The sequence below is a fragment of the Stylophora pistillata genome, chromosome 3 (genome assembly GCF_964205215.1).
Source record: "Stylophora pistillata chromosome 3, jaStyPist1.2, whole genome shotgun sequence".
In the NCBI taxonomy this organism is placed as follows: Eukaryota; Metazoa; Cnidaria; class Anthozoa; order Scleractinia; family Pocilloporidae; genus Stylophora; species Stylophora pistillata.
Window position 1 is genome coordinate 46057751 of NC_142521.1, and position 24172 is coordinate 46081922.

General features: G+C 39.3%; 2 protein-coding genes and 1 pseudogene across 4 annotated transcripts in view; all 3 read right to left on the reverse strand.

The window, feature by feature from the left end:
* Nucleotides 1–1601: 1601 nt before the first annotated feature.
* On the reverse strand, nt 1602–6948 carry LOC148736416 (histamine H2 receptor-like). Of its 2 annotated transcripts, none has more exons than XM_088753585.1 (2): nt 6814–6948; nt 1602–3359 (listed from the first exon to the last, which is right to left on the reverse strand). In XM_088753585.1, exon 2 carries the CDS (start codon nt 3352–3354, stop codon nt 2362–2364), a length of 993 nt encoding a protein of 330 aa, XP_088609711.1. In that variant the 5' UTR covers nt 3355–3359; nt 6814–6948; the 3' UTR covers nt 1602–2361. The 2 variants fall into 2 exon arrangements, with proteins under 2 accessions (XP_088609711.1, XP_088609710.1); XM_088753584.1 differs by lacking the exon at nt 6814–6948 and adding an exon at nt 6359–6453.
* A 2935-nt stretch (nt 6949–9883) lies between these two features.
* Nucleotides 9884–24172, reverse strand: part of LOC148736417 (allatostatin-A receptor-like) — a 44249-nt gene continuing 29960 nt past the window's right edge. The window contains exons 1-2 of one of the 2 annotated variants that reach the window (XM_088753583.1): nt 13316–13476; nt 9884–11275 (exon numbers count right to left, since the gene is read on the reverse strand). In XM_088753583.1, coding sequence (XP_088609709.1) covers nt 10278–11270 — 993 coding nt within the window. In that variant the 5' untranslated portion in view covers nt 11271–11275; nt 13316–13476 and the 3' untranslated portion in view covers nt 9884–10277. Of the gene's footprint in view, nt 11276–13315; nt 13477–24172 lie in introns of those variants that run through there. The other variant, XM_088753582.1, reaches the window with a different exon arrangement.
* LOC111341312 (uncharacterized) lies at nt 15368–18451 on the reverse strand (annotated as a pseudogene).

The window sequence follows — 24172 nt, forward strand, 5'->3', positions numbered from 1 at the left end:
GAACGAAGTCCGGAATTCACTCGTGAGGGTTTAGGACGGCGCGGAAATTTCAAATTTCGAAAGTCACATCGTTCCCCTGCGAGCGAAAATTCCTCGCCCCACTTCTCGGTTATAGCTTTATAACGGAGCGCACATTAGGCCCACAACTATGAAATCTGATTGCCAAAAAAGAAATTTATTCCTACAGAGAATAAATGAATTTATGCGGCTCGCTACGTGAGTTGATGTTTGACTAGTAGGGGTCAGTTTACATACGGGACTCTTAGTTCTGAGTATTTAATCAGTGCAGGCCAGAGTTCAGGCCTCTCTTTCTCCAGCTTCAGTAGGAAAACGTTTTCGCGGTCTTTGGACATACAATCGAACGTGCAAGGTTATAATTTACCCAACATCCAGCATTTGGAAAAAAGAAGAGAAGCTGAGAAAAAGTTAAGTATCGTTTAGTGATATTTTGCTACAAGCGAAGTTTTATTTTCATTCATCGCTGCCTGGGATCAATGATGGCCGCCTTAGCTAAACCACGCGCTCTGGTGTTTGAGCATTCATTTGTGCGACGATTCGGCGAATTCGTAGACAATACCCAGTCAACAGATCTTTATCGTCGGGATTTGCAGCTTGTTGATACGTGTGAGGTCGTGATTTTTGGTACAGGAGGGCGCACAGTCGACATAACGATTCGTTTCGACTTGAACACGATTAGAGGCACCGATATTTACTTTTTGTATTCGTCTTCGCATCCATCTCACGTTAAGAATTCCATTCCTTTTTCTCAATTTCTGAGACTTCGTCTTTGATGTAGTTATGACTCTGATTTCCACCACAAATCAGAGTCAATGTACCAGTTTTTCGATAAACGTGGTTACCCTGATTCTGTCGTTCAAGCGGGTTACCACCGCGCCCAACTTATTGATCGACATTCAGCACTACAAACGTCACAAAAGGAAGACTCCGACCGCATTCCATTCACTCTCACGTTTCACCCTCACAACCACTCAGTTAAATCCATCATTCTTAAAAACTTTAAATTACTTCAAAACGATCCAGAGACAAGCACTATATTTTCGCAGCCTTCGCTTATTTCATTCAAACGCAACAGAAACATAGGCAGAAACATAGGTTTTTGGGCAGAAGTTCTTTTCAGACTAATGACCAACCAGGCACTTTTAAATGCGCTCGTGCACGATGCAAAACGTGTCCTTTCATTCACCACACTAAGAAAATATCGGGACCCAAACGATCCATTAAGATCTCCGATCACTTCACGTGCACCTCCGCCAATGTAATCTATTGCATAATTTGCACTTATTGCAAAAAGATTTACATTGGCGAATCAGGCAGAAGACTAGGTGACCGATTCCGAGAACACCTTCGCGACGTGGAGGGGAATGACAAGGCCACATCGAAACCAGTCGCTAGACATTTTAATTTACCTAATTCTTCTAGGCAACATATGGCAATCTACGGTCTTTCCTTACACTTAGGTAGCACGGAAAGCCGTAAAACTCTTGAAAAAAAGCTCATCTCTCAAACCGGCAGTCTAAATCCCACAAGTATCAACGAACGCTTTTCATTCCACTAATTTATTCGTGTTTTTCTCGTTGCCATGTTTCCACCAGTAACGTAGCTCCATTTTCTGCCTTTAAAAGCACCCACGACCCACAATTCCTCTGTTCGCTCCGACGAAGGGCTAACGCTCGAAACGTCAGCTTTTATAATCGTAACGGTGGCCAATTTACTATTTCAACTTTATTGATATATTCAAATTATTTCGTTACCCCCACCGACGCAGCCCCAAACAGTTTCTTTAGAAACTGTCAGCCTTGATAAGGAAGGTAGCTGCCATGAGTCTTTCTAAATTCACAATTAATCACCTCGATCGAACATGTCAGCAATAGGCGCCACGTCATGTCACTAACTTTTTTATATTATACTTTTCAAATCAAAGATCGCTATCACTCCACATAGAGGCACATCAGTATTTTTTCCCTTTTGTTTTGCATTTATACCAGAGCAAAAACCGAAACAGTTTCTTTTCAGACCTTTTGACTACTTATTTTTCCTCCTGAATTGTTATTGTAGAGTTTTATGGTGCTCAAAGTGAAAGCTTTTGCACGCGCGAGAACACCAAAGCTTCCTTAGAAAAGTTCCAGCAGTTTTCAATTCTTTGAAAATGAGTAGGGTTTTCGTGTTTTTATGATAAAGTTGAAAGTTTTCTAGCTGCTACAGTACTCCTCCGGACACAACCCAAGCGAAAAGGTCTTATTCATGGTGCACATGAATAAGCCTTTTTTATGAAAATGTAAATAATCCTTTCGAGCTTTTGAAAATGGTAGTCTTACCAAAAGAAAAAACTTTCTCTTGGCCTTACACATTCGCCTCGTCTTCTATCTCTCTGATTTCGTTGACATCACCCGCGGCACATTTGTTTGATGCATGGCAGCAACACAGCAGTTTGCGAAATTCTGATTTGAAACCACAATTTGTGAAAGCGTAAATGAGAGGATTTATCGTAGCACTTACAAAAAGAAAAAAAGTAACAAGATTTGCTACTCTTCTAGGACAGGTGTCTGGAGAAAAACGCTTCCAAAGGATGAATGCCCACATTGGTATCCAGCAAAACAGAAATCCAGCGGCCACGCACAATAGGACTCGAGTAACGTTTATCTCTTTCAATGAACTCCTTCCTCCAAAATTTGTCCTGTCACGGAGTGATGGAGCTATGCCTCTTTGATGTTGATGGGTACTGGTTAATATTTTGTAGTAACTGAACATACCACTGCATAGTGGTACAATGAAAAACAACCCACATGTTATACAAAAATGAGCGATTCGAACACTCTGATTGGCAAAACCGAGGGCGCACACTTCAAAGCCGGGTACGAATTCAAAGCTGAGTATATTGGTCGCACGACCAGTCAATAGGTAAAGGAAAAGAAAAGTCCAAACGCAACACAACCAAATTTTGGCTCTGAGGGGTGAGAAATATTTCATATGGAGCTCCGTTTTCACAATTTTCACAAAGCGGTTAACTGCTGTCAAACCAAGAGTTGCTGGGGTCGCGTACGTGGTGAATACATCAACAAAACCTTGAATTTCACATGCGGCGTCGCCAAAGTCCCATCTTCCAATAATAAGAGTTAAAGAAGCTAAAGGCATTTCAATTGTTGCGCATAAGAGATCGCTGACTGCTAAGGCAATGATATACAGGTTGGTGACTGACCGCAGGTTTGTGTTTCTATAAGCTGCTATACAAACCAGACTGTTTCCAATGATACTTGTGATGTTCAGGGAGAGGCAGATACCTGCCTCAGTTATAACAGCAAATAAGCTTCGACTTGGCAGCTTCAGGTTTGACATCTTGTCTACCAAAATAACGATTGAAAAAGTTAATAAAGCTATAATAGAGAAATATAGAAGGCTAACAGAAAAGGAAAATTAGGACTAAACGAGGATAAACCGGAGTGCTTCGAGTGTTGGGCAATATAAATTTTTTTCCATTATTTTGCGTCTTTGAAGAAGATATAAAGTTGACGCGAAGCTTTACAATCACATTACTTCGGCGGCATTTATTGATCACTGTCTACCAAAAGCTATCATTACACGTCTTTAGAATCTAAGAAAATAGGGATATGCATTTCTTTTTGACAAGACGTTACTCCCGCTAGCGAGGCTAATCATAGAATTATCTCATTGCGGAAGAGATGGGGAAATTGCATATTTGCATGGGTTTCCAGATCACTCGCGCATGAATTCTGTGAAAACTACCTTCCTATATGCCACTTTGATTTGTTCCTTTTTAGTATTTTTCGCGTGCATTTTTTATTTCTGCAATCATGGAGTGCTTTCTTAATCTCCTACAGATGCAAGCAATCCAAGCTGAGAACATGTCGTGAGTATTTTCCTTACGCAGACACAAGTGACACTGACAACTTATACGGATGGGATGCATAATTGTAACTAGTGTTGGAAATAGAAGCTTACAACTAAAACATATTCGATCCTTTGTCTTTTCGTTTCTATTTCGCTTGCTTTATTATTATCATTGTCATTATAATCCTGATAATTATCATAGTTGTCGATATCCTTAATATGATTATCCTTCTTGCAATCACGTCTATCATCATCATTGCCATAATTCAGAATTGCTCAGCTGAAAAGTTCCAAAAATTTGTTTTTCCACTTTACTTGGATCTGCATATCAGGTTTCGGCTTCACTTTCTTTAGCACGTTTCTTTTGCTAATTAGTTTTTTGGCCTTCAGCGGACAATTTTGATAAGCATAAGTCATAACCCTAAATAATTTGAATATATCAACAAAGTTGAAATGGTAAATTGGCCACCGTTACGATTATAAAAGCTGACGTTTCGAGCGTCATTCGCTCCGACGAAGGGCTAACGCTCGAAACGTCAGCTTTTATAATCGTAACGGTGGCCAATTTACCATTTCAACTTTGTTGATATATTCAAATTATTTCGTTACCTCCACCGACGCAGCCCCAAACAGTTTCTTTAGAAACCATCAGTCTTTATTCATAACCCTAAAGCTGGCAATGGACTATGTTTGCGTCGCTTAAGTAATTATTTTCTTTCCTTTTTTTTTTTTTTTTTTTTTTTTTTTTTTCCCGTGTGTGTTGCTTTCATCTTTGGAAGTCTTCGATAGTGATGCGTTTCTTTTACCCTAGGGTTTCCTTGTTGATTCTTTTTTGTTCTTCTTGCCTTTTACTTTTAGAAAATTATATAAGAAAGTTTCCCTTTCTTCACCAACTGAAAGTTATCGATGAAATTGAGAAGGAAAGAAAAAATAAGCTGTCCATGCTAACTTTCCAGCAGATGTTCAACTCCGTATATGTATATGGTAGAGAAAAATGTTTTCTAACAAAAGTTTACAGTTTAAAAAAAAGCATAACAGTTTTAACAGAAAACTGTTATAAATTTTTGCTTCGGCCATAGCATCATATAGGCAAGGGTCCAAAATTGCCATTCTATATCCAAAACTCTTTTTCCATCGAAGATATCAGCTGTACCTGTCGGTTTATTCCGCTTTTTTTCAGTAGTTTCCTTTTAATCACTAAAATATTACTGCTATGGGTGATGTTGATTTGCATATTTTGCATTTTTAAAGCCGACAAGAGATCAAAATTCAAACGCGGACATGTCCTGTGGATTTCGTTTTAAATTACCTTTTAAACAGTCCAAACCCTTTTTTCCTCTTCAAAAGCTCAGGGTCGCTAACGATGTAAAAATATGTAGAAAGATCAGTGGAAAGTCCATGCATGCTCTCCAGCTAAATTTTGTAACTGCTAAATTTTCGTATAGGAGTATGAAAAAATGTGTTCTGAAAATATTTTATACAAAGATGAATAACAAGTAAAGTGATATTGAATTCACATCAAAAGATTTGTAATTTAGTTATAAGCTTCCGCTTCGTTTAACGAAGTACAAAGCGTCCAAAGTCAGTCTCACCAACTGCAGTCCTTTTCAAGGCTACTCAACCAATCACTCCTCACTTAAATGAGATTGCCAGGAGACCGATACTGAGGTGGTAATTACGATCAGTAGAGCCTATGAATTCGAAAGGGACGGGTTACTGGCAGTTAATCAACACAAGACTCGCAGGCGGCTCAATGTTCCGGCTGGCCAATATATTCGTCAGATATCAACAAACCAAGCTTTGCTAGGCTTTAACGAAATACAATCAGAATATTGTTTTTGTGACATTCCGGCGCGTGACAACAGCCGATATATCTTCGTTGGTCCAACCTCAAAACAGATTTTCTCAGGAACCAAAATATGGAAAACGAACCTCACTTCGGCTAGCCTATTATCTACCGAGTCATACAGTCGAGTTTGCGGAGGCTGGCGACTTAGTTAAGACAACACCTTCAGTTTTGTGTTTAAAGGCATGCACGCGCCTACCAAAACACAAACTGTCTAAACATTTTTTCATAATATCAGAATCTATACTTCATGACACACTATTTTCCATTGTTTCCTTTAAAGCAAAGCGCCTTAGACGATTTTTCCGTAAGGCACCCTATTTTGTTGACGGTAAACTTAACCAAACTATGACTTAACCAAGAAATTAATCTCCTCCAGTAGTACATATGAGTGTAATAAAAAATGTACTCAGCTTTGAAAATATCTTTGCAAAGATCATTAACAAGAAAAACATCCCAAATGATCATTTTTATAAAAGTGTTATAATTGATGGCCTTCAAGGCTAGTATTTTAGACGTTATTCTGTTTCTAAAATTCTCCCTTGCTGTCACTTTCTCCTGAATTTATGCTGAATCTGTAGAAATTTATTGTTAAAAAAAAAGTGAAAACGAATTGATAGGTCAAATAATTGCCATAAAATTTACCTTATCTCAAGCAACTTTCTTCTAGAGTCCTCGGGTTCTCTATAATTTTCCGGCGATAATGTTCAGAATCGAACGAGGCGTTTGCATGGTTGAATTGTCATTTTATGGGCTTTGTGCAGCTGCTCAGTACGAAAGTCATGGATCGTGAGCTGAATAAATTAATCATTTCCAACGTAATGACGGATACATTTGATTGGATCCGAAGAAACATCGAAAAATCATGGTTTTCCTCATCAGATGGAAAAATGAATTTAAGGTTGAAAGTAATTTGACAGTAAATCAGTGTCAGAGAATGCCTTTTGCACTTTTACAAGATGCAAGGCGATTGCGAGTGTCAAATCTCGAATGATCTGGAAATTGCTATGTATAAATGTAATAATGTACCACTGCATGTCATTTTCTAGTTCTTAAAGATTAAGAAAAAACCGCCAGACAAACGGATTGGCAAACTCAACCTTCTTCTCGTGGGCGTAAGGCTTCATTTGTGGTCACTTATTGTTTTATCAAACTCCTACGCTTGACATTCGCATCCCCTTGCGTCCTTGGGCTCTTTACAATTTTCCGGCGTTAATTTTCAGAATCGAACGAGTCGTTTGCATGGATGAATTGTCATTTTATGGGCTTTGTGCAACTGCTCAGTAGGAAAATCATGGATCGTGAGCTGAATAAATTAATCATTTCCAACGTAATGACGGATGAATTTGATTGGATCCGAAGAAACATCGAAAAATCATGGTGTTCCTCATCAGATGGAAAAATAAATTTAAGGTTGAAAGTGATTTGACAGGAAATCAGGGTCATAGAATGCCTTTTGCACTTTTACAAGATGCAAGGCGATTGCGAGTGTCAAATCTCGAATGATCTGGAAATTGCTATGTATAAATGTAATAATGTACCACTACATGTCATTTTCTAGTTCTTATAGATTAAGAAAAAACCGCCAGACAAACGGATTGGCAATCTCAACCTTCTCGTGGGGAGAGAAAATGAAGCCTACTTTAAATTTAATAATCATCTTTGTTAATTTATTTATTTACTAATTCTAATACTTGCTCCTCCATATATTTCCTAATTTTTTTTCATATCTGTATTGTTAAGTTAGTCTTTGTGCTATAAATATAAGTGTTAATTAAGATTTGTATTTCTAAATAAATACTTAAGCTAATCTAAATTAGTTTATATTATAGGAAAATTCATTAGCTGACGAGAGAATTCCGCGTTTAACAATTGCACGCAAAAACCGATATCACACGAATCGCGAAGTGATGATTGCAATATCGGTTTTCAAGTGCTATTTAACTCGGAATTCAAGAGTCAGGTAATAGATTTTCCTTGAATCGCAAAACTGAATGTAAAGTAAAAAAAAAGAGAAAAAACGGATAACATAGATTGTTTTCATACTGAGCGCAAAACAAGAGATGCGAAATAATATCACTTGTTTCCGTTTTCAGCTCGCAATTCACCTCGCTTCGTTAACCAATCAGATTTTATTTAACTATGTGATTCTTTGATAAATAGCGGTCACCTGACCAGTCCAGCTGTTAACCCTTCAATTGCTATTAGAGGTAGGCATCTTCTTTTCTCCTTACAATATCACCAATAAATCAAACATTAAAGTCACGAGAATAAAGAAAATTATCACCAATTGAGAACCTTTCACTGTGAAACAAATCCTTCCTGTCATTGCCATTGGAAATATATCTTGAGAACAGTATAGAGAAAATGCATATTGATATTAAGATGCAGAAGGTAAAGCTATTTTTTTAATGAGCAGCTGCAGCTACTGCCTGTATGTTTTATCTACATAAAAGGATGATTGTGGAATTGCAAAATAAAGTTGTAGTCACGATGACTCTACTCGCTTACATTTATTATTCCTTTGACAAAAACGGAACCAAGCGAAAATAAACAAAACATGAAGCGAAGTGATAGAAGCGATCAAAGCGAAACAAAGCGCTAAATTAAACAGCGGTCGCGACTTAAACACTGAGAAACAGACCCGAACTAAAATTAAATGGACACGAACTAACTTTGAACTACCACAAAACTAATCCTGAACTGGCGCACAACCATACCGCACAACAATACAAACCCAAGTGTACAAAACAAAACAAAAATAACGAATGAAACAAAAGAAGCACGTAATATAAGCATAATTCAGAAAGCTATTTTATATAAAACAAAAACGAAAACCAAGAAAAAAGACAATTGCGTAATAACTTATATTATTATTTTCTCAGCTCGTGAGCGGGCGGAATTCTACAAATCCTGCAATCTGATTGGTTCCGAGAGCGGGCAGTATTCTCCCCATCCGGCAACGCTCATAGCGGGCGGTATCCGTTTCCCTTGAGTGACTTTGCAGAACATCTCAAGCTTCGTTGCAATTTTTTCACAAATATATCTCATTTTGCCGGCCGGGCAGAATTTTGGAGCAAAGACTTCGGTCACGACCTTTTGGCGATAAATAATTTTTAATTCTTTCGTCTCTCACGCTCTCAAATCACTTTGGTTTTTCCGTAAAAACTGATTTCGAAATAGATTTGGTGGTACTGAATTTGTTTTGTAAACGATTGAAACGCGACCTAAAAACAATTTTGTTATTTAATAATTTTGGAAAAACTGTGCCCTCTGTTTTGAGTACCGCCCTCGGTCTAGGGCCTCGACCGGTATCCATGATCTCGGGCACAGTTTTTCCCAATGAGGATCTCCCGGCTGGCAAATAACACATATATCCTGGCGCCGTCAAAAGTTGTTCTTGTGGTTGTCTCATGACGGACTGGCGTCACTCTTTGTCGATAAACCCAGACCAAAGTGGTAATCCGTTCAATGTCGTCCTGTCGGTAACGATGATTGACGTTCCCTAAACTTGAAAAGGCGCCTTGAGAGTGAAGTGGCTCCGGTTAACGTGCGAAGCGTCGATCATGCTTGCCAACTACACTCCTGTTCAGGATTACTCTAACCTGTACGATCACTCCTCACTGACATTCAATTTTTTCTAGCCCCCCCCCCCTCCATTTAGACTCTGTTGTTGACGACAGGTTCCCCCACCATTCACCCTGAAAACCAAATGATTCCCTAAAAACGTCTTCATCCCCCCCCCCCGAAGATAAATAATGAATGATCCGTAATGTAGGCTGATTAACTCAATTAACGCCTCCACTTCCCTCTCTCTTCCTTTTTTTTTCTCTTTTTTTTTGTTTTTTTTGTTTTTTTTGTTTTTTAATTTAAAGTAGAAATTAGAGAATTTAGAGCAAACTTCATTTTGAAACTTGCCGTCACAGAACAAGTACTAAGAAATAATATCCAGACCCATGCTAATGGTCTTTTCTCCCAGACTATTTAAATTTAAGTGTGTCGGTTTTAATCTCACGGAGGGAAAGGGTTTGAACCTTTCTCTGTGGCTGATTGGCGGTACAGCATTCTCTGATGATGACTTCCGCACAGGTTGTCGAAACGTCAGTCACTGCCACCGACAACAGTCCTTCTCAGGACTACACTCACCCGGACGATCAAACTACACCTTCATATAGAGGCATATAAATATTACTTTATCCCTTTTGTCTTGCCTTCATACAAGAACAAAAATAGAATCAGTTACTTTTAAGACTTTCTGACTACTCTTCTTCCTGAATATGATTATGTATATGGAGTTTCATGATGTTCAAAGGGAAAGTTTTTGTACACACGAGAACACCAAAGTTTCCATAGAAAAGTTCCAGCAGTTCTAAATTCTTTGAAAATAAATAGGGTTTTTCATGTTTTTACGATAAACTGGAATGTTCCCTGTCTGTTACAGCAGCCTTGCAGACACAACCCAGGTTAAAAGGGCTTATTCATAGTGCACCTAAAAATGTAAATAATTATTTCGCCCTTTTGAAAACTGTAGTCTTACCAAAAGAAAAAAAGCTCTCTCTTGACCTTACACATTCGCTTCGTCTTCAATCTCTCTGATTTCGTTGAAATCAGCCGCAGCACCTTCGTTTGATGCATGGCAGCAACACAGCAGTTTGCGAAATTCTGAGTGGAAACCACAATTTGTGAAAGCGTAAATGAAAGGATTTATCGTAGCACTTACAAAAAGAAAAAAAGTAACGAGATTTGCTGCTCTTCTAGGACAGGTATCTGGAGAAAAACGCTTCCAAAGGATGAATGCCCACATTGGTATCCAGCAAAACAGAAATCCAGCGGCCACGCACAATAGGACTCGAGTAACGTTTATCTCCTTCAATGAACTCCTTCCTCCACAACTGGTCATGTCACGGAGTGATGGGGCTATGTTTCTTTGATGTTGATGGGTACTGGTTAATATTTTGTAGTAACTGAACATACCACTGCATAGTGGTACAATGAAAAACAACCCACCTGTTATGCAAAAATGAGCGATTCGAACACTCTGATTGGCGAAACCAAGGGCGCACACTTCAAAGCCAGGTACAAATTCAAAACTGAGCATATTGTTCGCACGACCAACCAATAGGTAAAGCACAAGAGAAGTCCAAACGCAACATAGCCAAATTTTGGCTCTGAAGGGCGAGAAATATTTCATTTGGAGCTCCGTTTTCACAATTTTCACAAAGCGATTAACTGCTGTCAAACCAAGGATTGCTGGGGTGGCGTATGTGGTGAAAACATCAAAAAATCCTTGAATTTCACATGCGGCGTCGCCAAAGTCCCATCTTCCAATAATAAGAGTTAAAGAAGCTAAAGGCATTTCAATTGTTGCGCACAAGAGATCGCTGACTGCTAAGGCAATGATATACAGGTTGGTGACTGACCGCAGGTTTGTGTTTCTATAAGCTGCTATACAAACCAGACTGTTTCCAATGATACTTGTGATGTTTAGGGAAAGGCAGATACCTGCCTCAAATATAACAGTAAGTAAGCTTCGACTTGGTAGCTCCAGGTTTGACATCTTGTCTACCAAAATAAAGATTGAAAAAATGAATGAAGTTATAGAGAAATAAAGAAGGCTAACAGAAAAGGAAAATAGACTTCGAAAAGTAATCTTACACAACAAGTGTTTTTGGTTTGATTATATAGTCTATTCCTTTACTCCTGTATTTACTTGTTAATTCCTTTATTATTATTTATTCATTCATTTTTGACCTTTTATTTCATTCAAGCAATCCAACGGACTAAATTAGGATAAACGAAGTGCTTCGAGTATTGGGCAACATAATTTTTGTCCATTATATTGCGTCTTTCAAAAAGATATTAAGTCGACGCGAAGCTTTACAATCACATTTCTTCTGCGGCATCCCAAAAGTTATACGCCGTTTCTACCGCAATGAGATAATTTTATTATAAACCTCGCTAGCGGGAGTAACGTCTTTCCAAAAAGAAAAAACATATTTCTTGGTCTTTTCATTTCTATTTCGCTTCTTTAATTATTATTATTATCGTCACTCTTATAATCCTTATTATTATCATAGTTGTCGATACGTATAATGCACGATCCTCGCAGTAGATAGCGCTATTTATGCAATAGCGAAAATCAGACCTGAAAAAAAAATAGGCCTGTACGGGATTCGAACCACTGACCTCTGCGATACTTGTGCAGCGCTCTATCAACTGAGCTAACAAGCCAACTGGGAGCAGGCCGTTAAGTTGATTCGTAATAAGCCCGTGAAAGTGATAAATCAGATACAATGAATATTTTCGCTATTGCATAAATAGCGCTATCTGCTGCGAGGATCGTGCATTATACGTATCTAATACCGCAGTTCAAAATATATGAACTTCATATATTCATTGTATCTGACAGTTGTCGATATTTATTACGATGAGTAGCATCTTTTTAATCACGTTTATTATCATTACTGTAATTTAGAATTGGTCCGCATAAAGTTGGAAAAATTTTTTTCCACTTTACTTAGACCGACACATCAGATATTGGCGCTAATTTATTTCGCATGGTTCTTATACTAATTCGTTTTATCGGCCTGCTGGGAATGATGTTGATTTGCATAAGTCATAATACTAAAGCTGGCAACAGATTGGGCTTTCTTCAACTCTGCGTCACTAAGTTTCCATATCTGAAAGTTGTCTATTTCTTGTTTTTGTTTTGTTCTCCTTGCCTTTTACTTTTCACAAATTGTATAAAGAGTTTCCCTTTTTTCACCGACTGAAAGTTACCGATGAAATTGAAAATGAAAGAAAAAAAAGGCTGTCCATGCTTGCTTTCCAGCAGATGCACATCTCTCTTAGTGTATGTGGGCGTAGAAAAATATTTTCTTACAAAAGTTTACAAAGCCTAATAACAAAAGAAGCATATCAAACGGTTTTAACACAAAACTGTTGTCATTTTTGCCTTCGATCACGAAATCATACAAGCAAGTGTCGAAAATTGACCTTCTATATCTAAAACTTTACCCATCAAAGATATCAACTGTAGCCGCTGGTTAACTCCGCTTCTTTTCAGCAGTTTTCCTTTTAAATATCAATTTATTCCGGTCACGAGAGATGTTGATTTTCATATGTTACATCTTTAAAGACGGCAATAGATTATAGGCTTCCTTCAATCTAATGCCGCCCGAGAAAGGTTTTGGGTGATTTTCAAAATTCGAACGTAAAAATGTCCTTAGGATCTTCTGTCGCGAACAAAACAAAAATATGTAGTAAGATCTGTAGACAGTCCGTGCATGCTCTCCGGCTAAGTTTTGTTAATGCTAAATTCTCGTATGAAAAAGTGTATTCTGAAAATATTTTTACAAAGACAAATAAAAAAGAATGCACTATCGAATTTACATCAAAATAGTTCTAAAAGATGTCCTATGGTCCTAGTATTAGAAACTAAATTGTCGAAATATTGTATTCATCACCGAAACACTACCTTGTTTTCAAATTTAGGTTAAATACATAAAACACTGAAAAAGGATGGTGTTCCTCGTCTATTATCAAAATAATTTTAAGCCTTAGAGAAATTTGTTGGTAAATGATATTGAAAGCTTACCTTACCTTATGCAACGTTCTTACATGGATCCTCGGGTTCTTGGTAACACTCTCTTCTTCCAGCGATAACACTCTCAGTCGAATAAAGGTATTTGCATTGCATTGGCATGTTGTAAGCCGTGCAAGCTGTTCAATAAAGAAAAAATAGACTGTGAGCTTAATAATAAAGTGTACTCATATGTCTAAAATATCGACGCCTTCTTTTTTTATTCTTTATCTCTTAACTAATTACACGCGACATGAGAAAAGCCTGGCGCAATAAGTCTGAATCACGCGACGCTAAAGGATGACTGTTGCCTGTGGCTAAGACGCCGAATGGAAAGAATTCCTGTCTTTAGCACACCGTCCGATCGGTTAGGCAATTGCATCGTTAAACATTTGTTTAAGTTATTCAATTTGGGGAAAGGTAGGTTACACTGAGGTGATTTCCTGGAGGCCAGGTTTGGAAAGCGATTGAGCTGGCGGAAAAGATAAGATATTTGCATGATTCCGTCCCCTGCTTTTAGGAAGCAGATTCATTCCAGTTTTTCTCTTTCCGTTACTGGCAAAGGCTGCATTGAAATTAGAAATGTGTCGTCTTTTCGTGATTTTATTTGTGATACGTAGCAAAGTCCTGCTCTAGGATCGTAAGAACACACAACTCTAGGTGTTTTGTGCGATAAATTTGGTAATGACATTCGTTCACTGCATACGAAATACAAAATCCACTTCTCTAATGCACTTTTGGAAACTTGACAAACTTTGTAAAAAAAAACCTAGATAAGGAAAGAATAGGAAAAAACATGAAAAATTAAAATAGAAGAATAACTAACAAGCGACTTAAGGTGATTGGAGACGCCATATGACTTACATGAAGTCACCGAACCTCTCCCCTTTCCGAAGACCCGATTTCTAGTCGTAGTACATTCGGTCCCAAGCTCCTGTTCTCCTTTCCCCGTTCCCAGTTCTCTATTTTCTGTTTCGTATTGTCCGTTTCCCGTTTTCTGTTCAGTGTTCCTTTTCATCGTTCCCCGTTCTATTCTCTAAGATAAAGGGAAAGAAAGCGAGACAAACAGATGGGAAAAACTCGCCATCTTCTCGTGGGCTTCGGACTTCGTTGCTGGACGGTTGTTGTTTTATTAAACTCGCAAGCTTGACATTCGTATCCACTCGCGGGAGAAAATGGAGCCCATTTCATATTTATTCATCGAATTTTATTCATTTATTTACTTATTAATTCATTTATAATACTCATCTACCTATTTCCTATCTTTTTTACTTCATTTTGTACCATTGTTTTATCGTTAGATGATGTGTACTGTATCAGTCTTAATCAAGAAATAACCAATTTAGGTAATCACTACCTTTTCCTGATTTTTTGTATATCCAACAGATAAATAGCGGGTTCCTAGCTCACCCAGCAGTCCTGTCGTTCTAAACTCCTTAAACCGGCTAAAAGACTGACATCTTATTTCTCCTGACAGTATCACCCTGGATAAAATATTAAGGTCACGAAAACAAAAGGAAATGATCATCAACTTAACAACAAACAAGCCTACGAAGAACTCAACTTAAGAACCCTTGATTCAGTAAATGGCTTGAATTCGGGGGTAACATGTGAAAGTGTTGTGTGATCGTCCGGGTGAGTGTAGTCCTAAAATTACTTTGAGAAAACAGCGTTTCTGGAGCCAATGGGAATATAGCGATATAAAGTGAGTTCGAAGGGGACCGGTCATAAACGGTCAATTTTCTATGGTCTTCACTTTAAACTCTGTTGTTGACCAATGATCCCCCCTCCATTCCCCCTGAAAACCAGAGAATTCCCTAAAGAGAACTTCCCCTCCCCCTCCCCCTCCCCCATGCGAAAAATAATGACTGATCGCTAACACAGTCATGATTAATTCAAGTTCCACCCTTTTCTTTTTTCCTTTTTTTCTTTTTTTCTCTTCTTTTTTTTTTTTTAAGGGGAGAAGGTGGGAAGGGATTTAGAGCTGAGATTGGAGAGTTTAGAGCAGACTCCCTATTGAAACTTGTCTTCACAGAACGAACGCAGATAAATATCCAGACCAGTGCTAATGTTCAAATATGGGGGTTAATCTCACGGAGGGTAATCATTTGAACACGTCTTTGCGGCTGAGGTCGATGGCGACACAACATCATCAAAGCTAGCCTAAAATCTGGCATTCTCATAATATATAGTGTCGGATTAAAAAGAGAGTTTGTAAAGACCTGGAAAATTGTACCGTAATGTAAACGGAAAAAAGCTATTTCAGACAGCGAACTTAAAATGTCAGTGGCAAAATACAGAAAAGTGGTTATAGCATAAGGCAGCCACAGTAGGAGAGAGAGAAAAAATCGCGATAAACAATGTCATGGCCAGTTTCCTTTCCCTATTGGCCGCACCATGATGTCGAGGCTGATTTCTAAAGCGAACTTTAACTCAAATAGAAATGTGAGATACACAGATGACAAGAAGACAAATTGAAATGAATGAACTCCAGGAAAAGAAACGATAAGCTGGTTTAACTGTATATTGGTGCATTATTGTTAATGCACATGAAAAAAGCAGTGCTGTCGGCGACTATGAGAATCCAGTAGACCGACTTTGTGGCAATATGATGTCTGAAGGGCAAAATATTTCCCACAAAAATGATGTCTGAAGGGCAAAAACGTTGCAATCAGACGCTCTACAGAAATTGTAGTCATGTTTTTTTAACGAACAAAGGGAGAATCCCTGGAGAAGAGCCTGAAGTATGTACCAAAACGCTTCGTTGTACCTCCAAAAATCACATATCTCTCCAAAGTTATAGAAGAGTTCGCATGCAGAAATTCCCCCAGATAACATATCTGCAACAGCAAGATTTATCACCAATTACATGGCCCGTTTACGAAGACTACAGTCCTTTAAAAAGGCAGCCACTGTTAAGGCATTCAGTGTCACTATGGTGACAGATTCAGTCAGGCCCACCACCATCCAGGTTATACATCCCGATGAAGAAACCATATGAGAGCCCCTTTTCTGTTCAAAGTAGTTGAGAGGTATTAGGGCATTTCCCACAAACATTTGATAAGGGTCTGATAACAGCTAACAAGCATTCCTAATGCTGCGGATATTATAATGAGTTAGCCCTTCGAAACCTTTGAGGCAACCAAAATTTGGTCAGGGTCGTACATCCCTCCTTCGGCACGTTATAGTAAATATTATCTAGGTCCATTTAGAAAAACCCCTCTCCGTCATGAGGACGACATCTGTTTCCCTATCAGTCGTACCGAGCAATTCGTAAGTTTTTACAACTCGTTCGTTTCAATAGCTGCTTAGGACAGCAATAAAACTTGTTAAGGTTGTTCCAAGGAGATTTTGAACACCTCTCACGAGTCACGAATCAGTGAATATTGAGCCTGTAACTCACCGTTCGCCTAGGCTCCTTTAATGCAATAGAAAACTAAATATGTGATCACAAAGTTCAGTCGCCATTTCCTCGCCCAAATTCAACGGATTACTTTTCAGCAGAAAGTTATAGTTCATAAGTCCCATTTCTTTTTTGTTTTATCGAATTCCTGCTTGGAAAACGCCTTTCCTTGCTCATTTTCATTTTATAGGTACGGTCGCTCAATGGGTCAAGACCCTTTGCCGGTTCAATCCTAAAGTTCCCCGCGGTAAATTTTAAGACCAAATATCACAAACGGGCTCGCGCAATTTTGTTAGTCTTTGAAAAAAAATTACACATGCCAATTTATCAAATATTTATCAAATTGTACTCAAAATCATTTGACAAGTTCATTGAACCTGAGGCGAATATATAATTTTTTTAGTATAGTTGCTCATGTGCTTTCAATTCTGAAGCAAATTCTGTAAATAAAGAAAGCATTGCGCACATTTTGGAAGAATGGGGGTCCAGCGCTCCTTAACAAAATTCACGTTCTCCTCGTCTGTTGCTGGGAGCAGGGCAAGCTGCCACAAGATCTTCGTGATGCTACTATCATAACCCTGTACAGGAACAAGGGTGTAAATTCTGACTGCTCCAACACCCGGGGCGTCACACTACTTTCCGTCACTTTCCAGGATGCTGCTTAACAGGCTTGTACCAACCATTGCCGAAGAAAACATGCCCGAGAGCCAGTGTGGCTTCATAGCCAACAGAGGCACGATAGACATGGTTTTCGTCCTCCGCCAACTTCAGGAAAAGTGCCGTGAACAAAACCAAGGATTCTATGTCATTTTGTTGACCTTACAAAAGCCTTTAACAGCTTGAGAAGGTCTGGTCTATGGCTTATTCTCGAACTTCTTGGCTGTCACCGCCAAATTTCTACCTATGGTTATCCAGCTGCATGAGAACCAACGCGGCCAGATCAGACTCAACGGCGACCTTTCCGAACCCTTCCCTACCTCCAACGGCGTGAAGCAGGGCTGCGTCCTGGCACCGACGCTCTTCAGCATTTTCTTCAGCATGATGCTCAAGCAAGCTACTGTGGACTTGGATGTTCACGAAGGGGTGTACATCAGGTACCGTCTGGATGGTAGTCTCTTCAATCTACGGCGACTCCATGCTCACACAAAGACCCAGGAGAGGCTGATACGAGATCTCTTCGCGGACGACGATGCACGCCCTTGTTGCCCACACTGAGCGAGCCCTTCAGCGCATTACGTCATGCTTTGCAGATAGCTCGCGGCTGTTTGGCTTCGAGGTCAGCCTCAAGAAGACAGAAGTTCTTCACCACAGCCTGCCCCTCAAGTAGAATACCCCTCCCTACATCAGCATAGGCGACACAGAACTGAAATAAACCCATTAGTTCACCTACTTGGGTTACACCATCTCATCCGACGCCAAGATGGACAAGGAAATAGACAACAGACTGGCAAGGGCTAATAGCTCCTTCAACAGACTATACAAACGAGTGTGAAACAACAACAACCTGACAAGCAAAACAAAGATCCGCGTCTAAAGGGCTGTTGTTCTCACCACCCTTCTCTACGTCTCTGAGTCGTGGGTCACTTACCGCAGCCACATCCGCCTCCTCGAGCCCTTCCACCAGCGCTGCCTGCACACCATCCTTAACATCCACTGGTGTGATTTCGACACCAATGTCGAAGTCCTGGAGCAGGCCAAGATTTCCAGCATTGAAGCCACGATCTTGAAGCACCAGCTCCGATGGGCTGGTCATGTTTCCCGAATGGCAGACCACCACCGACCTAAGATTGTCATGTACGGTGAACTCAACCGGACATCGTGAGAGAGGGGCTCCAAAGAAGAGGTTCAAGAACAGCCGAAAGAAGTCACTCAGCACCTGCAACATCGACCACAAGGAGTGGTCTGACCTGGCTACCGAACATGGTACCTGTCGCCACACAATCAACCAAACCACTTCCCAATTTGAGGAGGATAGACGTAAGGTACTTAAAGACGAGCGACAGAGGAGAAAGGCCCGCGCGGCCTCCACCATCACTCCGGACATCACGGCTTTCTCTGCAGATACTGCCCGCGGATCTGCCTTTCCCGGATCGGTCTGGTCAGCCACGAGCTTGCCTGCAGCCGACATCAACGTGGACGACCTTCCCAATCTTCGTTCGCGAAGTCAAGCCACAGTGCATATTTTTTAAAATTCTGTTGATGACTCGTATGAAGATAAGTTAGCAGATTTAATAGGTTTATTTGACTACATCAGCAAAACTTCATATGTTTCTTTTGAAAAGTGTAATGCCAATCTCTAAGCATCTTATTTGCTCTTGGTAATGTAATTTTCTTTTATCGCGTTTATCACTTCCTCACACAACACGAGGTAGCCATTTTTAAAGTTAAGCTCTCCTGCAAGGCTATAGTCACCTCGCACGAGTTGATTATAGCGAGATATTATGAAATCCTCAACCAATCAGAGCTCATCTCTACAATCTCAATTCCATTTATCATGTAAATTTCAAATTCTGCCTGGTTTCCAAGCCCCTCATTTGTGTAGTTTTGTCAAACTTTTGCAACTCAGAGATAAAATCTCATTGTTTAAAATATGTAAAATAAAGCCTTTACTGAATTCTGTTTTCGCATGATATCATAAATTATCTAACCTCGTGTCTGAGTTATCTGCCGTAGTCGAAAAAGAAAATATGAATGTTAAAACGAACGCGAGATACTGAAAGAGTGTTTAAGGGAGACTGGTGACATCATAATCATTGCCGGCTTCAAGCAGTGTCTTCCGCGTTTTGTCAGAGGATGACAATTTGCATATTTTGTTTGCATCGCATAACGCATCGCACAACAAAAAAACGAATTTTTTTAAACTTTTCGATAAACGTTAAGAACCAGGAGTGAGAACTAGCAAAAAGTCGCCTTAGGTAAAAAAAAAAGAGCTTGTACACACTTCCGTTTTTCTTCCTCCCTAGCTAGCTCTTGCTTTGAATTGCACACTTTTCCTTCTGCTTGTAATTTTCAGTGAAATTTTTAGACATCTTATTATCTGTTGTAATTAATTTTTCCTTGTAAGACTCGCCAGGCGGCCGCAAAATTCAGGCTGAATATTGCGGCAGAAAATAATGCGGTTATATTTTTACCCTTACTAAAATGAATTGATGGGGTATGAAAATTTGTCGGATTAGATAAAGTTGGTTACAATATTTTTCAGATGTCAACGAACCAAGCTTTGCGAAAATTTAACGAAATTCAGAATATTTTTCTTGTGACATATCGGTGCGTGACAAAGGCCGATATATTTTCGTTTGTCCAACTTCAAAACAGATTTTATCAGGATTCAAAAGAATATCAAGAACGTTACTCACCTATGTTGGCCTATTATCTGCTGAGTTGTACAGTCGAGTAACCTTAACCAATAAATTAATCTCCTTCAGTAGGACACATGAGCGTAATAAGAAATGTACTTAGCTCTGACAATATCTTTGCAAAAATCAATAGCAAAAGAAACCTTTCAAATAAAAATGCCATAAGAGTGTTATAATTGATGGCCTTCAAGGCTAATATTTTAGACGGCATTTTGTTTCTAAAACTCTATCTTGTTGTCACTTCTCCCTGAAATTAGGCTGAATCCGTAGAAACATATCGTTCAACATCAGTCGCCAGAAAAATTTAAAGGTGAAAGGGAATTGATAAAGAAATAATTGCCATAAAGCCTACCTTATCTCAAACAACTTTCTTTTATGAGTCCTCGGATTCTTTAGAATTTTCCGGCGATAACCTTCAGAATCGAACAAGGCGTTTTCATTGCAACATCATCATTTTATAAGTGGTATACAGCTGTTCAGAAAGAAAATTATGGATTGTAAGCTGAATAAATTCTTCACTTCTTGCGTAATGACAAATGAAATTTAATGGATCCGTAGAAATATTTACAATATATAGTGTTCCTCATCAGGTGGCAAAATAATTTTATTCTTTGTTTCTTTACCAATAAAAGGAGATAAGAAAAGCCGGGCACAAGCCGGAATCACGCGCCAGGATGACTGGGGTTAAGAACTTCGTTCACCGTGTCTATATCTTCCAGTCGTTTGATTTTAACAAATATTGTCAACACTTAGAAAATAGCGTCATAAACTTGAAACTGTGTGAGTGCAGGGCCAGAAAGCCTTTTCCGGATCAGCTTACGTCAATCCTTCCAGCTCTACTGACGTCAGCTCTCTCTAGGGTTTTCTACGGGTTGCAAATGCGAGGCCGAACAGGTCATAGGATAAAACCTAGTTGTGTCTACATTGGTTTCTGCGATGCAAAAAAACAAGCATAGGACTATTGTGGGATCTGAATACCGCGACTTACAAAGTGAACGAAGGCAGCTAAAGCCATTTTTTTTCTCTTTTAAAAAAATAAAAGAGAGAAGAAAAAAAGAGAAACGTTTACATATCTAAGTGCACGTGGTTCATACTGTAAAGGTAAAATTTTATTAAGTTTCAATTCGGTATCTCATAATTCATCTAAGCTCTAATTTCCCGATGGTCAGAGCCACTGTGGATAAAAAGTGCTTTTGTTCAGCTAGAAAAAAAACCTAACACCAACTTTTATGTCGAATCATAAATTAGTCGGCAATTAACAGCTATTTAAATGCAACTTTGTCGATATCAAATTTAGGAGAGCCGAAAAAGGATAATCCTGCGGGTGCCTAAATGTGAAGTCATTGTTAAATTGCCTCATAAAGTTTATTTCTTCGTCACAGATGGAAAAAAAAATCAGACTTTTCTAAATAATGATATGTAATTTCTATCATTCGAACGTAAACAAACGTTACAATGTGATAACTACTATATTGTCCTTTTTTCCTTTTGATAAAGACATGGGGACATTCGTAAAATTGTCTCCCTAGCGTTTAGCACCGACAGCACTTTTGGATCTACTAGCTGTCATTTTAATGTGGCATCACACTCTTTTCGGTTTAATCGCTCTGAGGCAAGTTGTTGTTGAACTAGTAACGAAGATCTATTTTCCAAAAACATGGCTCCTTTCTTTTCTAAATTTGCATTATAAAATAGATATCTATACTCGTACATAATTGATCTATTTTAAACCAAATGGTTAGACCGTCTAATATCGTTACCGATCAGAAACCACATACCGTTCGCCAATTCAGTTTAAGTTTAAGTTTAATTCATTCGCCACAGGAATGGCAGGAGAAAGGAACAGAACTTTCGTACCAATTGACAACTAACCCCTTTTTTTCTTTTACCCACCCATCCCACCCCAGGGAGTAGGCTTTTGTACATTATGCTTTTGTTTCCCCACTAAAATGCTCCACCTTAATGCTCCATTTTTCCCACTAAAATGCTCGGTCTCCCCCAAAAAAGTAACTAAAATGCACGGATAATGCTCATTATACAAACGTTTTTTTAAATTAATTTGAAAGTTTACACTTACGTACAAGTGTTGCAAATAACGACAACGTATACAGGTTTATGTGTTCTTCGTGACCCGTGTAACTTACATGGGTCACGAATAAAAAACAAACATGGCCGCCTTTTGAGTCTCGAAAGGTAAAACCGCTGACTTGTCCTCAGTCTCCAGCTCCACTCAGCTGTATGAGGTTTTTTCGTGAATGAAAAGCGGGACTGAAAAAAGTTAATTTCTATTTTATTTTCCCGCAAAAAATTAAACATTATTTACAATTTAGCATCCCGAGTAATTAGGACGCATGTGTTTACTTCTGCCGAAATTGAGTCATTTGCTCTGCGTCATCGGTTAAAGAATTGGAAAATGGAAAGAAATTGCTCGTTTCAGAGCTAGGACTAGTTGGTGGCCAATGCGGTCAAGACCCTCAAAGCACTAAAGTCCAAGATTTAGTTCCCTTGCTAACTTGTAACAAAGATATATCAACGCCAAAAAAGCTCTCTTGGGCTGATGACTGGCAGTAGCGTAGCCACTGAAGTGGAACTGATTCTAGCAAAGTCTTCAATTTTCAGGTTTCCTTCCAACATTTCTGAAATGGATGTTTGTCCCGCTCATCGCTCTTCGCTGGGCATTGGGTGGCGATGGGGTTTGGCGCGTTGCCAAGACCCACAACTTATTGCCCTTTCAGAGAGTATTCATGAGCTTTCTTTGGTAAGTACTAGCTATTTTGGGAGTCTCTCACATACCATTGATTTTATATGTACAGGATCAAAGCCTGAATTTCATTAAGTTACCACACAAGTCTTATTCTGCATCGCTCTTTTTCAATCAGACTCCCTGATAGGCTTTTGTACATTATGCTAGCATTTTTTCGAGAATTTTAGTGAGGCAAAAGCATTGAGCATTATTCGAGCATTTTAGTGGCATTTTCCCGGACAATTAATTTTTTGCGGGAAAATAAAATAGAAATTAACGTTTTTCAGTCCCGCTTTTAACTCACGAAAAACCTTAAACAGCTGAGTGGAGCTGGAGACTGAGGACAAGCCAGCGGTTTTACCTTTCGAGACTCAAAAGGCGGCCATGTTTGTTTTCTTCGTGACCCATGTAAGTTACACAGGTCACGAAGAACACATAAACCTGTATATGTTGTCGTTACTTGCAACACTTGTGCGTAAGTGTAAACTTTCAAATTAATTGAAAAAAAACGTTTGTATAATGAGCATTATCCGAGCATTTTAGTTACTTTTTTGGGGGAGACCGAGCATTTTAATTGGAAAAATGGAGCATTAAGGTGGAGCATTTTAGTGGAGAAACAAAGGCATCTACTCCCTGATTACACTTACCGACGCTATTGTTGTGGTTGTTTCGAAAGATGTTCAATTATTTACGCCACGCCTTGTTTTCCATATTATATATTAACATGAAAAAGCCTCATGAACCGTGCGCAATTGGCGTTGCTGTTCTAGGCTGAGGAGACAACTCTTACTCGTCCTGAACACAGTACCCCAGCCACCCCAGGAGGAAGCTTCTATCTGCCACCTAGCGACGACTCGTCCTCCTCTGAGGAGATCTCCTTTGACAGCTCACCAGCTACAACAAAGCGCGAACCAAAGTCCAAGACCACTGACACACTCAATAATTATTTGCGCATTCGAGAAATCAGTTCCATTTGTTCTTGGCTACAACGGCCTTGGGAAGAAGCGAGTGAAAGAATACGACGCTACTACTTGCGGAAGGCAGGTCAAGGTATTTACAATTCTACAAGACATAGCTCCAAGTGATAGTGGTTCTCTCTTCAAGGCAGTCTATTCCTCTGGTGTCATACAAAGAACCTTACAATGTAACGGAGAGGAAGCCACAGACAGTTCAGTAAACGAAACCATAACGAGCACACTCGCCGAGTGCTACCGTGCGTGTAGCCGACAGCTGGGAGACGCGTCGGTAAATCTTGTCTATTATGGCTGATAAGTTGACACTGAATAAGCTCCGACACTGGATACCTAATTTATCTCAGTATCGGTTTACGGAGGCCAGACGCCAGTGCTTAGTATATGGAAGGGGAGCACCAGTA

Excerpts from the sequence above, each read along its gene's own strand:
- LOC148736416 (XM_088753585.1), bottom strand. The coding sequence starts at position 3,354 with ATGTCAAACCTGAAGCTGCCAAGTCGAAGCTTATTTGCTGTTATAACT.